Source organism: Mus pahari, chromosome 23, assembly GCF_900095145.1.
Source record: "Mus pahari chromosome 23, PAHARI_EIJ_v1.1, whole genome shotgun sequence".
Taxonomy (NCBI): domain Eukaryota; kingdom Metazoa; phylum Chordata; class Mammalia; order Rodentia; family Muridae; genus Mus; species Mus pahari.
The window spans coordinates 15,209,247-15,222,814 of record NC_034612.1 but is presented as its reverse complement, the minus strand read 5'-3'; the positions used below and the strand labels follow the sequence as shown (position 1 = coordinate 15,222,814).

The 13,568-nt window shown below is 56.9% G+C and overlaps 1 protein-coding gene across 15 annotated transcripts in view; it reads left to right on the top strand.

Annotated features, from left to right (window-relative positions):
- Window positions 1–13,568, top strand: part of Ncor2 (nuclear receptor corepressor 2) — a 161,570-nt gene that overhangs the window by 78,036 nt on the left and 69,966 nt on the right. For all 15 annotated transcript variants that reach the window (XM_021186851.1, XM_029533570.1, XM_029533571.1 and 12 more), the window contains 3 exons: window positions 2,875–2,927; window positions 9,153–9,219; window positions 13,232–13,404. In XM_021186851.1, coding sequence (XP_021042510.1) covers window positions 2,875–2,927; window positions 9,153–9,219; window positions 13,232–13,404 — 293 coding nt within the window. The remainder of the gene's footprint in view (window positions 1–2,874; window positions 2,928–9,152; window positions 9,220–13,231; window positions 13,405–13,568) is intronic.

Below are 13,568 nucleotides of genomic sequence, written 5' to 3'. Positions count from 1 at the left end.
TGGGGGAAGTCTGGGTGGGGACTGACTTAGCAGAAACTTGAAACCATGGAGGTACACTTCTTTGCTTTCTCACAAGTTCATTCTTAGCTTCATCGTACAACCCAGGACCACTTGCCTAGGGAATGGTGCTGCCCACAGTGCGTTGGGCCCTTCTGCATCAATTAACAGTTAAGCCCCACCCCTACCCTCAACCCCCCCAAAAAGGGGGGGAAAAAAAAAAAACCAAAACCATGCCCCAGGACAGTTTTCTCTAGGTAACTTCTCAATTTGGCCTTTTCTCTCAGGTGACCCTAGGCGGTGTCAGGTTGACAATGAAAGTGAAGTAGAAAAGTGAGGGGTCTCCCCTCCTTCGTTACTGAGTATTCGGGATGGCAGTGACAAGGTAGTGACCATCTTGCCCCGTGTTCTCCAGAGGGAAGTGGTAGAAGCTTCAGGGACTTCGCCTTGGGGCCTCCCGTCGCCCAGTGTGTCCCAGGAGGGCCCTGTGCTGGGCAGGGACCAGGTTGGCCAGGTGGGAGCTGCACAGCTCTGAGTCACTTGCTTCCTTCCTGCTCTGAGGTGTCGTTCTGAGAGCTCAGTGTCCCCGTGGGCTGAGTTTGGTCACTCCATAAGCTGGCTTGCCGCCTGCCATTCTGAAGGGCCACCCACACCCAAGGCTGTCAAGGGCTCTAGTTTGTGGCTCTAGACATTTGTCTTTAATGGAGAGGGCAGCTCTGCCCCCGTTGCAGGAGAATGCAAGCCACCAGGTGTCCTTGTCCCTCCCCAGGATCAGCCCACTGCCCCTGTCAGATGGCCTCAGGATGTCACCCGGGTGCCGAGCCTAGGGGGCTCCCCTGGGTGGCTTCCCTCTAAGGTGCGGCCGTGCCCCTCAGTGTCTAGCGCTACAGCTTCCTCCTTTCTCCCCAGGAGGCAGGTTGGGGTCTGTCCGCTGCTGTCCCCTTGGGTGTGGGCATTCCCTTTGCCCTCTCATGCTGAGAGCAAGTTCTGCTGGCTGCCCCATGCTGGTGGTCAGTGGATTCGAGTGAGCCTCCACCCCTTCCTGCCCCAGTAGGGCTGTTCTCCATCTTTGATGCCAAACAATGGCAAGCTGTCAGCACTTCTGGAATGTTCTGGGCTATTTGCACATCCTGTGAGGCGGGCCCTCTGCCCTGCACCCATTTTCTAGGTGAAGAAATCCAGACTTAGGTGTCACCGGAGCCCGAGTCCCTGAGCGGTGCCCATTCACATTGGCATTTGTTTTATTGGCATCTGGGGAAACACAAAGGACTGAGGTGCAGCTGCCCTGGGTATCAGGAAACTGTACTCCCGAGACATGGCCTTACAGCATCCTTCAGCGGTGTCGGACCCCTCCTTCCCACGGGGCAGTTATGCAGCGCGTCTGGCTGCGGGTCTTCTTGTTGTCCTATGCGTTCTTCCCCTTCTCTGTTAGGGATGTTTCCCTGTTTCAGGCGCCACAGGAGGCGCTGGTCCATGGTCTCTCATCACCAGGAGAGCAGTTGAGCCTAGCTGTCTCAGCCCCTGGTGCGTTGCCATAAGGTGCAAAAACTGGTGTCTCCGATGCTGGCCCAGCTGCAGGTGACCTGTCTTGTCTCTGAGCAGTAGGGGACCTATTGGGGAAAGGATGCTGGCACGGTTCCCACGCTGGTCCAGAGCTGTGACACACTGCCACCTGTAGAAATTATCCCCTTGGAGCCTTGAGTGTCTCTATTCTACCCAGAGACCAAGGACATCATGAGGTTCTGGGTGGCAGCATGAGTGCATGGGAAGGAAAGGGCTCAGAAGCAGGCAGGCATGGGATGCAACCAGGGGCTACAGAGTCCTCATGGGGTGGAGTTCAGGCCATGGGCGAGTTTGGCAACCAGCCTTGAGCTTCCCATCTGTGTAGTGGTAGCGACTGCCACATGAGTAGCCACTCTAACAAAGCCGCAGGCTCAGGGCGCTAGACACCTGCACCTTTGTCGCTGGGAGGCATCAGGGACCTCTGGGAGGTAGTGAGTAGGCTTCTGTTCCCCCGGTGGCCGCTTCATGTCCCTCAGGTAGGCTGTGTAGGGTCCATATCTCGGACAGAGGAAGTCATTGCACAGGAGGATACAGACCTCTGGTCTAGCCTCTGACATGCGACGGGTCCCATGACCACCCCGTGCTTGCTTCGCTCTGAAACTCATTCTCCCGTGTTTGTAGGCCCTGGCTTCTGGTTCCCTGCAGAGGGAGCCTGCAGTGTCTTCAGCCCTAGACCCAGCCTTGTTGTTATAAGACAGACATTTCTCCAATTTATATCTGCTGCCACTGTGGATACAGTGTGCACACTTGCGGATATGACCAAGGACGCATGTGCATCTGGCTTCTCAGGCCAGCTTCCTCTGTCCGGAGCAGAGGCCTTGGTGGTCTCTTGTAGGCCAGTGGGGAGAGAGGTCACTTCTTGGCAGTTGTAACTGGGCTCTGCAGAAGCTGTGCGTCAGTGCCTGCCACCTGCTGCCCTCAGCTTCTTCTTCTTGATTTATTTGGGTCTCTGTGGTCCAGGGAAAGATGCCTTGCAAGCACTAGAGCTGTAGGTTTCCATGGTGATCTAGATGCCAAGCCAACCCTAAGCGTTTTGCAGATAAACTGCTTTGCTTAGGGTCGAGGCCAGGCCTGGCCCCTGCAGCTGGGCCCTAGAGCCAGCTACAGCCTTTTCTTGGCCAGGTCCTGCTTCTCCCTGTGTTCTTGGTCACACTCCCAGCCATATATCTGATTGTTCAGCCAGTGGACAGTTACCGGTGACAGGGCTGCAGGGCCTGGGGCTGAGGGTGCTTGGTCTGGGTTCTGGCTGGTGACACCCACCACACCCTGTCACCTGCCCCATCCATCTCTGACATGTTTCTTCTTCCTCTGCAGCCCCTGTACAACCAGCCATCGGACACACGCCAGTACCATGAAAACATCAAAATGTGAGTCACTGCTATGGGGTACCAGCCCAGTCCCGGGGATCCAGGAGACCAGTGGGAAGTCTGGGTAGAAGTCCCCGGCTGCATCAAGCCCACGCTGGGCTCAAAGCAGGCCTGGGGCAGAGGGAGTGGCACCTTGCAGCTTGGGTACAGAGACTAGAGGCAGGAGGCCATGGTGTCAAGAGACAGGCTGTGCAGGGCAAGCCAGCTCCAGTTCTCTCAGCTGTGGACTGCTGTGGCACACACTTGGTGGCTGAGGTGGCCTGAAGCGCTAACCCAGAGGCTTCCCGAGCCATGTCCTGGTGATGGGTCATTTCCCAGGTGGAGGTTGGGAGGAGATAATGTCCCTTTGGTTCAGCAGGGATGTCAGGCTGGGCTGGTGTCTGATGGCTGGCACCCTTAAGCTGGAGGGGGTATGTGGAATGGTTGTAAGGTAGCTGCTAGCTTCCTGGGATCTTTGAATGGCAGTAGTTCCTGTCAGTGGGCTGTGGAGGAGACAACTTCCTAGCATCCAGAAACGGTAAGGTGGGAGGGGCCTGGAGCACACGGTAGTGTGTTAGGTGGGGGAGGGCTGAAGGCAAGGGTCTTAGGGGTCCGACTCTTGAGTGGTCAAGTGTGCAGAGGTCCGGTGGCATTGGAGCATGGGCTGGTGAGCCCAGTAGGTGGTAGTACAGTGATCTGGTTAGCGTCCTGGAAGCTAGTGTGCCCCTTGCTTCTCAAGTGTCACAGGTAGAGGAGGCCTCTGTATAGCTTTTGGAGTTGTGTGATGTCTCACCCTGGCTACCTCCTGTGTCCCCTGGAATATCCTGTGTCCCCTGGAATATCTTTGCTAGCTAACCCCAAGGGCCCTGTACTAGCGGTCAGTATTGGGTCCAGCTGCTGCCATAGGCTGTCTGTATTGGCTGTGGTCCCATCACCACCCTCGGCCTGAGTCTTCTGCTTCTCTGTGTGGGGCCTGCCCAGCTGGCCCTGATCCCCATGGGGAGATGGGCTGCAGAAGAGGGATAATGACAGTTCATTATAGGGGCTTGTCACAGTTGCTTTGCCGGGAGGGGCATGTGCCACCAGGCCAGGCTACTGGGACATTCATTTACTTATTCATTTGCTCATTTACTCACTCACTCACTCACTCACTCACTCACTCACTCACTCACTCACTCATGCCTTCATTCACTCACTCCATTCATTCATTCATTCGCTGCTGTTGCCAGATCCTGTCCTTAACCCCGTGGAGTCAGGACAGTACGAAGGCTTATTCCCTGTTTGGGTTTTGACAAGCAGCTGAGAAAAGTCAGGGGTCCAGTAAGGGAGAAAATCTGCTTGCCAGCCCTGGCCTTCATGTCTTGACCCTCCTTGGGTGGGCTTCTTCAGTGTGTTGGGACAAGGTCTCATTGGATGGCTCTGGCTAGCCTGGAGCCTTCTGAGTGCCGGGATTCCAGGATGTGCTGTCACACCCAGTCTGATGTAGCTGATGACCGTACAGCAGGCTGAAGATTTGGTACAGCGTTTATTGCTTAAAGTGAGCGATGTTCGTAGGGAGAGTCATGGGATCCACAGTCGTGGATCTAAGCCTTAGAGGTATGTGCCCCAGACAGTGGAGCTGGTCACATTAGCCATAGCTAAGCTGTGACCAGTGTCACCTGTGCTGACCAAGGCTGGACTTGGAATGGATTTCTTAGATGCTGAATCTGTCTGGGCATGGTGGCGTAGGCCTGTGGGCCCAGTGCTCTGGAGGTTAAAGAAAGAGTAAAAGATGTAGCCAGGGCTACAAAATAAGACCTTAAAAGTAGCCCTAAGAGTAACTAACTAAACAAGTAAATGCCAGGACCCTGAAAGCTTTAAAAATAAGCAAGCAAGTAAAGACAGAAGAAAGAAGAGAGGCGGGGTGTGCTCTGGTCTTGAGCCTGTGCCAGTTGTGGTGACCCTCCAGCTGCAGGATTCTAGCTAGTCAGTCATAAATATGGCTCTGAGGGAGTGACCTTTCATACGTCAACAGCTAGCTTTCTGTTTAGTAAGTCCATCTGTGAGTGCATTGTGAGCTACGTCATGCTTAAGAGAGTGCTGGGCCTTGCTGTAGGCACCATTAACAAACATCATGGCCACCATTGTCCATTTCAGCGTTACACTGTTAAGTCCACACAGTCTTTCACTGCGAATGCTTCCCGAGAGGAGGGTAAATGGAGTCATGGGGGGGGGGGTGGAGTCTGGCTAGAGACCGGGGCAGGATGTTCTGGGAGAAGCCGGTGCAGCTGCTGGGCTGTGTGGAGCATCCCAGGCAGATGGGACCAGCAGTGCAAAGGCCCTGGGGCCATGCTGAGCTGCATCAGATTGTAGACGGCCACAGGCTGGATCAGTCAGGCCCAGGAGGGTGCTGCTTGTCCTTCCGGCTTGGTCACCATCCGCAAAGATGTGGCCTTTATTGTGGGACGTGCTCTGCTGCGAGTTCATCTTCAAGTTCACTCTGATGGCCACTGGGAGAAAGGGCCTGGGACACCGTGTGTGGGAAAGCCCTGAAGAGCTATGGGCCGTGAGGTATGAAAGGTCAGGGCGAAGGGTCTAGGGTTCCCAGCCCAGGGCTGGTAGTATGTGGTAAGGTAACTCAAAGCCTTCTCTTGACGGGTGCCATCGCTCCCTGGGGACCAAGAGAGCTCAGCTGTGGCCACTGGCTCTATCGGCAGCTCCTGACCCCATTCCTGCTGCGCAGGTGTGGCCTGTGGATGAGTCTGAGGGACAGAGAAGCCCAGGGCTGGGACGCAGCGGCCCTGACAACGACTTAGCTTTTTTCTTTTTTAAAAAACACCTTTTGGACAGAGTTTGTGTACAGTTTACCCTTTTAAAGTCTGCACGATGGCTTTTTCATGGTCACTTAGGTGTGAACTTCTCAGCCTGGGCTCGTACAGCACGGCGTCGGGGAATTTTGTGTCTTTTCGTTTCTTCCAAAGGGTCAAGGACTCTGTGGCCTTCTGTGCTTTGGATATTTCTCATGGGTGGGGGCTGGGCTTTTTTACCAGTGGCTCATAGTCCTGGAGTAGGTACAGTGGGCGGGGCGGGGTGCAGAGACCAGGCTCTGAAAGTGTGGATAGCTTCCTCTGGTCTGAGGCTAGCCCCAGAGGGGCGCTAGGTGGCCCATGACACGATGACACTCAGGTCCTGGAATCTGCTTAGTAGGCAGAGTCTATGCGACCTAGGTGAAGAGTCAGGAGCTCCAGGCCTCCAGGGTGGACGAAGTCCTCGGGGACGCCTGGGGGCCTTTGGGGTTACTGCCTAATTGGGTGAAAGAGATTCAGAATGGTCAGCCTCCTAGGGGTTGGGGGTCACCAGGGGAAACAGGAGAATTCCCTAAAGGTGCAGCCAGGACCTCTGGAATCCTGTGAGAGACTCAGTTCTCATAAAATGGTCTGAGTGGCGTTAGGCTGGGGTGTGCCTGTAATCCCAGCCGGACAGACAGACAAACCCTGCGTAAAACTAACAGTGACCTTAGAGCTGCTGGTGGAGATAGCGTGTAGCCCGTCACTTGACCGTCTATGCAAGTCAAGAGTCTTTGGTTTGACATGTGGCAGGCGGGAGATCAGTTGCCACTTGGAAAGCCAAGCTCTGCACTGTGGGCACGCGGCGGAACAGGGTCTCTCCACCATCTGTAAGGTGGGGCTAGGCCTGGGGCCACTGAGGCCCCACTGCGTTAACGTCCCCTCAGCTGACATCTGTGCCTTACATGTGAGAGAGGTGCTGAGGGAATTTGTTGTTCTGGTCCCTAAGCACGGAGACAGTTATCCTTCATTCCTTTGTTCACCACACACGTCTCTGTGTGTCTGGTCTGCACCAGGCACTGTCTGTCCCTGGGAGATAGCAGTGAACGAGTCCCCACTTGCAGTGGGGAGATGGCAAGCTCAGTACTCACGTGGAGTGTGACAGCTGTGACAAGGACAGTGAGATTGATCTGGAGGTGGGGGTGGGGTGGGGAGCTCCACCACCCAGGGAGCAGAGCCGTCACCAGCTCCTTGGTTGTCTGCCGTAATTGCTGAGAGGTGGGAAGTGTCCGTTCCCTGGGGACCTGGCCCCTGTCATTTTAATTTCTCTGCCTGCGTGCCTGGCCGTGACTTTCAAGTTAATTTCATGCTTGGCTTCCCGGTGTGGGTGATTTCAGACCTGTGGAGGTCACCTGCGCGACGCTGCTCATCTTCCCCGCCTCGCCCCGGAAAGTGTCAGGAGTGGCTGAGGTTCCACCAGGGCATCTGCCACCTGGGCTGGGAGTCTGCTCTGACCCCGCCACACAGGGAAAGCAGCCCCAAGGGCATGCTGGAGGAGAGCGGTGTGGGAGCACCCAGACCCTGTAGGACCGACCTTCAGGAGCATCCATGCCTGGATGGCAGATAAGTCTCAGAGCTTAGTAAGATGGGGCTGGACAGCCACTACCCCGCCTGGGTCTCTGCCAGCTTGTAGCCTTGGTCCCCGAGTGTCTCGGGTTCAGAAGGAGGCACCTACCTCTCTTCCTAGTGTCCTAGGCCCACCCTCTCATTTTCAGGGTGGGCACGAAGCCGGTTACTGGGAACATGTCTCTCGTCTTGCCCTGGAGGTCCAGAGGTGCCAAGTAATTTCTCCAGGGTCACATAGCCAAGCCCGCGAGAGATTCAATCCACACGTCTCTGCGACCCTGGCCTGGCAACCTCAGACAGTCTTGCTTTTCCCACCAGCAGGCCAGGCTGGCCTCCTTTGCTGCAGTAGGCTCGGCCTTTCTGACACCCTGTTTGTAGCTTGAGCAGACGTGGGTGGGGTTCCATCTAATGGTGCCCTGGTACAGGTGGGGTCAGCCCCTTCCTGACCCTCATCTCATCCCGCCAAGCTCTGGAGCCCAGCCCCGCTCCACTGCCTTTGTCTGAGTCCATGTTTGTCATTGCCGGCAGACCAGCCGATTTCCTGGGTTGCTCATGCAAGGTCTCCCTCTGTCTCTTCACTCAAGTTCCTGTATTTTGTAAGGCAGTGCATCAGGGTTGGTGGTAGCCCCCCATCTTCCAGTAGGAGGTGGCTGTATTTCCTCTCTCCCTCTCCCCCCACTTCTCCCTTTCTTTTCTTGCTCTCCCTCAGCCCAGAATCTCCTCAGACTCCGTATATAATGCAGAATAACTAAACTTCTGATCCTTCTGCCTCTGCCTCTCCCTGTGGTGTGGACTGCATCGTCACGCGGTGCTGAGGCTCAAACCTAGGGCTTTGTGCTTGGTAGGTCAGCAATTCTGCATCTCCACTGAGCCACATCTGAGGTCACAGGCGAGGGGCCTCCAGGCCTTCACTCCAGGGCGACTCTCCGCAGTGGGGGAGCTCTTGATGGACTAGGGACCTGTGGGGAAGTTGGGGTTCCCTCACCTAAAAAGTGATGCAGTCCAGGTTGGAAGGGCATGTTCAGGGGTGTGATGGGCCCCAAGGCCTGTCTGTCTGTCTGTCTGTCTGTCTGTGTCTCCCACAAGACCCAGAGGTCAGTTGCAGTGCCTGGTTGAGTGTGTTAAGGCTGTGGGGATTGGGGAATGTACTGGGTCTCTGTTGCTCAGGGCTGGGGTGGATGGAGCCCTGTATCCCGACTCTGCTGTGCCCTGGCCTCAGGATTTCTGTTCCTTCTCCGCCATCTGAATTTTGTCCCGCCTCCCTGTGTCTTTTTCTACCCTCCACCTCCGTTTTCCAAATCGTTGTCCATTCTGAGGTAAATCTCTGTTCTCGTCTCTCCCCCTCCCTTTCCCTTCTCCCAGTCTCTCCCTCCTGCCCCCTCTCTGACCCTGCTCCTCTCCCCATGTCTCCACCCTTCTTCTTTCTCGCTTCCTCTTTGACTCCCCCACCGCTTTCCTCTGTAGTCCTTGCAGGGCCCCGTGGGGCCCGTGGGGCCAAGCTGGTACAGTGGAGCTTGGCTCTGTACCCAAGCTGGAGACCCCTCGATGCCTTTAGCCGCTCACAGGACAGGGTCCCCAGGCCATAGCCGTTGAGATTTGCCTCTGGGTAGCAAGGGTGGGACTGTGTCGGTTGGTACCCATGGCTGTGACTCGGGGATGTGAGCGATGCAGGCTGTCAAGTGTGGGAGCTCTAGGGACGGTGGGTGGGGGGTATTGGCAGCTCTGAGGGCCAGCGTAGGCTCTGGGGAAAGTAGGGGGAGTGGGTGCCCTTCTTTCTGACTGAGGGCCAGTGCCCTTCAGCCTGAGCTCCTGCTGAGAGCTGGCCGTCTCTGACACTCTTGTCTGTGCCCCCCAGAAACCAGGCGATGCGCAAGAAGCTGATCTTGTACTTCAAGCGGAGGAATCACGCGCGCAAGCAGTGGGTGAGTCCTGTCTCATCCTTTCCGCGATGTGTGACTCTAATCCGGTCTCCTCCATATGATGTGCAAGCAGTGTGAGTCCCGTCCCATCCCCTCCATACTGTGTGCAAGCAGTGTATGAGTCCCGTCCCATCCCCTCCATACTGTGTGCAAGCAGTGTGTGAGTCCCATCCCATCCCCTCCATACTTTGTGCAAGCAGTGTGTGAGTCCCATCCCATCCCCTCCATACTGTGTGCAAGCTGTGGGTGAGTCCCGTCCCGTCCCGTCCCGTCCCCTCCATACTGTGTGAAAGCTGTGAGTGAGTCTCATCCCTGACCTGTCCCCTCCTTCATGCCTTAGGAAAACAGTGAGTGGGTCCCCTTCTGTCCCTTCAACATATGGGCAAGCAGTGGATGGGTCCTGCTTCCCTCCTCTTGAGTCCCCATCCCTCTCCCCTCTCCTCCATTGATGCAGTAGATGAAGCCCCGTGCCCCATGGCCACCCAAGAGTCAGGGCCCCTTCAGCACATGCTATCCAGGCTCGGAGGTCCCCATCCGCTCTGCGGTTGAGGATGGGTCTCTGCGTCATGAAAGAATGCTATAGATGAGTCACAGAGGGGGCAGCTGCACTGGTGGTTGGGGCTCCTGACTCCCTTTCCCAGTCCTCTGGAGCAGGGAGCCACTGAAGCCAAGAAAGGTGTCCCCAAGGGCACCCTTAAGTGTGCCCCTCATGCCCACAGAGGTTTTAGAGAGCAACAGAAGCTGGGAGTCCCCTGAGACCTGAGCCTTCCCCTCCCCCAGCCAGGTCCAGGCTCTGGAAAATGGTGCCATTGGCGAGGAGCAAGGCCCCTGGTGTATGGTGGTCAGAGCTGGTCCTGCTTCCTGAAGTTGGGTGAGGGGTGCGAGGGGCCCCAAGCAGTTGCACTTTGACCCACAGAGATCCAGGGCTTTGGGATGGAGGGCAGGGACCTGCCGTGTCGCCTTAGCTGCCAGGGTTGGGAGTGACACCCCGCCATCATGTCTACTTACGTAGTGCCGGAAATGTGTGGCTGGTTTGATGAGGCCTTCCCTCCCTCCGTGCCTTCACCTCCCTTCCTGGGCTCTGCATCCAGGCTCTGCTTAGCCTTGATCCCATATCAGCTCAGGACCAGGGTCAGGCTTTGGCTGGAGGTGGTGTCATTTATTCCACTCAAGCCCAGGGCTGCTGGGAAACACCGTGTGTGGGTGGGGGTTGGGGTTGGGGTGGGGTCTGTGAAGTTGAGATGGCAGGTCTTCTGCACTCTTCCTGGGCTGTCAGATGTGGCTGCAAGGTGCTCCCTGCGTCCTTCCTCAGGCTGACCTGGTACTTGCCCATCTACTCAGCGGTGCCTAGAGCCTGCGGGTATGTAGTAAACAGAAGACGGCAGCTAAGTGCTGCTTGCGCTGAAGTGGAATGACGCCTGAATTGAACGAGCTGTGGGTGAAGAGCCAGGGAGTCCCCCAGTCATGGGCCCTCAGCTGCAGTCACCAAGTGCCCACTGTGCACGTGGCTCCTGGCATGGGTTTTGGGAACCGAGTTCAAGGCTCAGCTTCCCACCACAACAGCCATCTCGTCCTCCTTCAGTGGGCGTGGTCCCAGGAGGTGGTTGTGTTTCCCAGCCCCATATTTCAGGCAGGGAAGCTGAGGCCGAGAGGTTAGCCCATTGGCCCCATGTCCCACCGAGGAGAAGTGGCAACGTCTGGATTGGCACCAGGGCTGCCTTGTTCCTTAATCTTGGGTAAGCAGATCTTACCCCGAGTAGTTCGAGGGCAAGATGAGGTACCAGATGCGCTCAGGAGGGGATGGTGGCCGAGGCAGTGGAGGAGGAATGGCCCTGCTGAGATACAAGGAGGGAGAAAGGGCAGGCTAGTTGTGTGCAGATCTTTGCTGAGGGAGAGCGTGGCAAGTGTAAAGGCCCTGGGGTTGGCGCTTGACACAGGACTGTTGATGTCCATCCTCACAGAGGAGCACCAAGTGCGTTCATGATAAATCTGCCCTTAGTATGGGATGCGGTGTGCATTGGGCTGCAGGAAAGGATGATAGCGGCAGGAGAGCGCCCTTACTCTAAGATCAGGCAGGTCAGCGCCAGGATCGCCATGTGCAGACTGCAGGCCCCTGCTGCTGTCGGGTGAGGAGAAGGCAGGCGTCGTGGTCCCCTCAACACCCTGCAGTCCAATCCTGCCACCCCATTGTGCCATCCCTAGATGCCACCCGCAGCCTTGCCCTGAGCTTCTGCCCTCAGCCGGATCTGCCATCCCACGTCAGAGGTCCTTGGGGCTCTGCGGGCCCAGGCGGTCCACTTTAGGGAGGGAAGGAGGGAAGGTCTCCATGCTGCAGCAGGAGGAAGAGACATGAAGCCTTCAAGAGTGCTGCTCTGGCTGGGCGTGGTGCTGCACGCCTTTAATCCCAGCACTCAGGAGGCAGAGGCAGGCGGATTTCTGAGTTCGAGGCCAGCCTGGTCTACAAAATGAGTTCCAGGACAGCCAGGGCTACACAGAGAAACCCTGTCTCGAAAAACCAAAAAAAAAAAGAAAAAAAAGAAAAAGAGTGCCGCTCTGTTTTCTCAGTTTCCAGCAAGACCTCTCCTTCCCACTTAGCTCGGCCACCCTGCTCTGTCTTCACTCAGACCCCAGGGCTGAGGCCATTCCCTGGGAGCCCTTGGTGTTACGCAGAGAGAAGCCTGCCTCACTTCTTCCTGCGGGGCCAAGTGTGCTGGAGACCAGTCAGCCACGTTCCTCGCCCGCATTGGCTGACAGACAGACGTCTGCCTCCTCCCCTGGCCAGGCCCCCTCCCTCCCTGTGAGCAGTGTCACACTGTCTTTAGACAGTGGTTGTCAACGGATCCTAGCTCCACCGTGGACCAGGTGCACACACCTCCCCAGTAGATGGGACAGCCTGCAGCAGGCCACACTGTGGTCTGACCTAGACAGAGACTGTCCCGTCTCAGACAGTACCAGTTGTGCCTTTGTGCTATTGCCCGGGGCTGTGGAGCATGTGGGCTGTTCCTGAGGTCTTGGGACCCTGTTGCTTGTCGGCAAGGTCTGGGGCAGCCCCAGCCTCAGCTGGCAACTGACGTTAGCCGGTGCCCTCTGCTGTCTCTGGCCTCGGAGTGTTCTCGCTCTTCTCCCTGGGCCTCTGGGTTGGAGCCACGAGGCCTAGGCTGGACTGGTGGAGTGTGTTGTGCCCCCCCCCCATCCATAGCCCTCCATCTTCCCTCAGCTGGAGTCCAATACCCTGGGGGCTGTTGTTTAAGCCACAGACATAGGAAGCTCGGGGTCAGAGGTTAACTACACTATGGCAGGTATTCAAGAACATATCCAAGGTGTTATATGACCAAGTCTCCTGTCCTTCTGTGGCCAATAGAGGCGAGATTTTTTTAAACGAACCCCTTGGATATACACAGGGCAAGTGACTATGCTCTGGGCTGGTTGGGAGATAAACAGCAGACATCTTGGTGGTTAAATGGGGAGGGGGACTTCCTCGTCCTGCGGACGAGGGCAGAGTCTTCCTTCCAATGTCTGCCAGGTTTTGGACTCTCAGATTTGGGGAGTGTGGCTGCACCAGGGACCAGGGATGAGGAACTGCCTAGAAAGCAGATACTCCCTGGGGACATCTTTTCTGGGCCACAAGAGCTCTACAGAGCCATGCTGCCCAGGACAACTTCCTGCAAGTAGTGGGGCCTGGCTTGATCTGCCGTGCAGTGTCCCGTGGTAGCGGGTGTGAACACAGGGCACGAACCCCGGGCCTGTTGGATCGGGGCTGTTTCTCATGCGGTTGTGTGACCCGAGGGGTGGCTTGATGGGGCTGAGTCAGAGGAGGCCTGGCTCTGAAGGAGCGGTCACATCCCAGGGGGCACCTGTGGCTTCCCAGGGGCCGGCAGCTCTGCGACAGTGTGTGTGTGTGTGTGTGTGTGTGTGTGTGTCCCCATCCCCCACCTGTCCATGTGAGTGCAGTGGGCAGTATCCAGCCCTCACCAGCATGCCGCCTTCTGCCCCCCATCCCCTCCCCCCCCCCCAGGAACAGCGCTTCTGCCAGCGCTATGACCAGCTCATGGAGGCGTGGGAGAAGAAGGTAGAGCGCATAGAGAATAACCCGAGGAGGAGGGCCAAGGAGAGCAAGGTGAGGGAGTACTACGAGAAACAGTTCCCGGAGATCCGCAAGCAGCGGGAGCTGCAGGAGCGCATGCAGAGGTAAGGGCACCGCGCCGCCTCCGCCAATGCACCCCTCCAGTGCACGCAGGGGTGAGGGGGTGCGGGGCTGGGCGAGGGGAAGAGGTGAGCCCACGCTCGGGAGACCACATGCAGGGGTGAGTGCATGCTCAGGGGAGGGCGCAGAGGTGAGCCCGCGTAAGAAA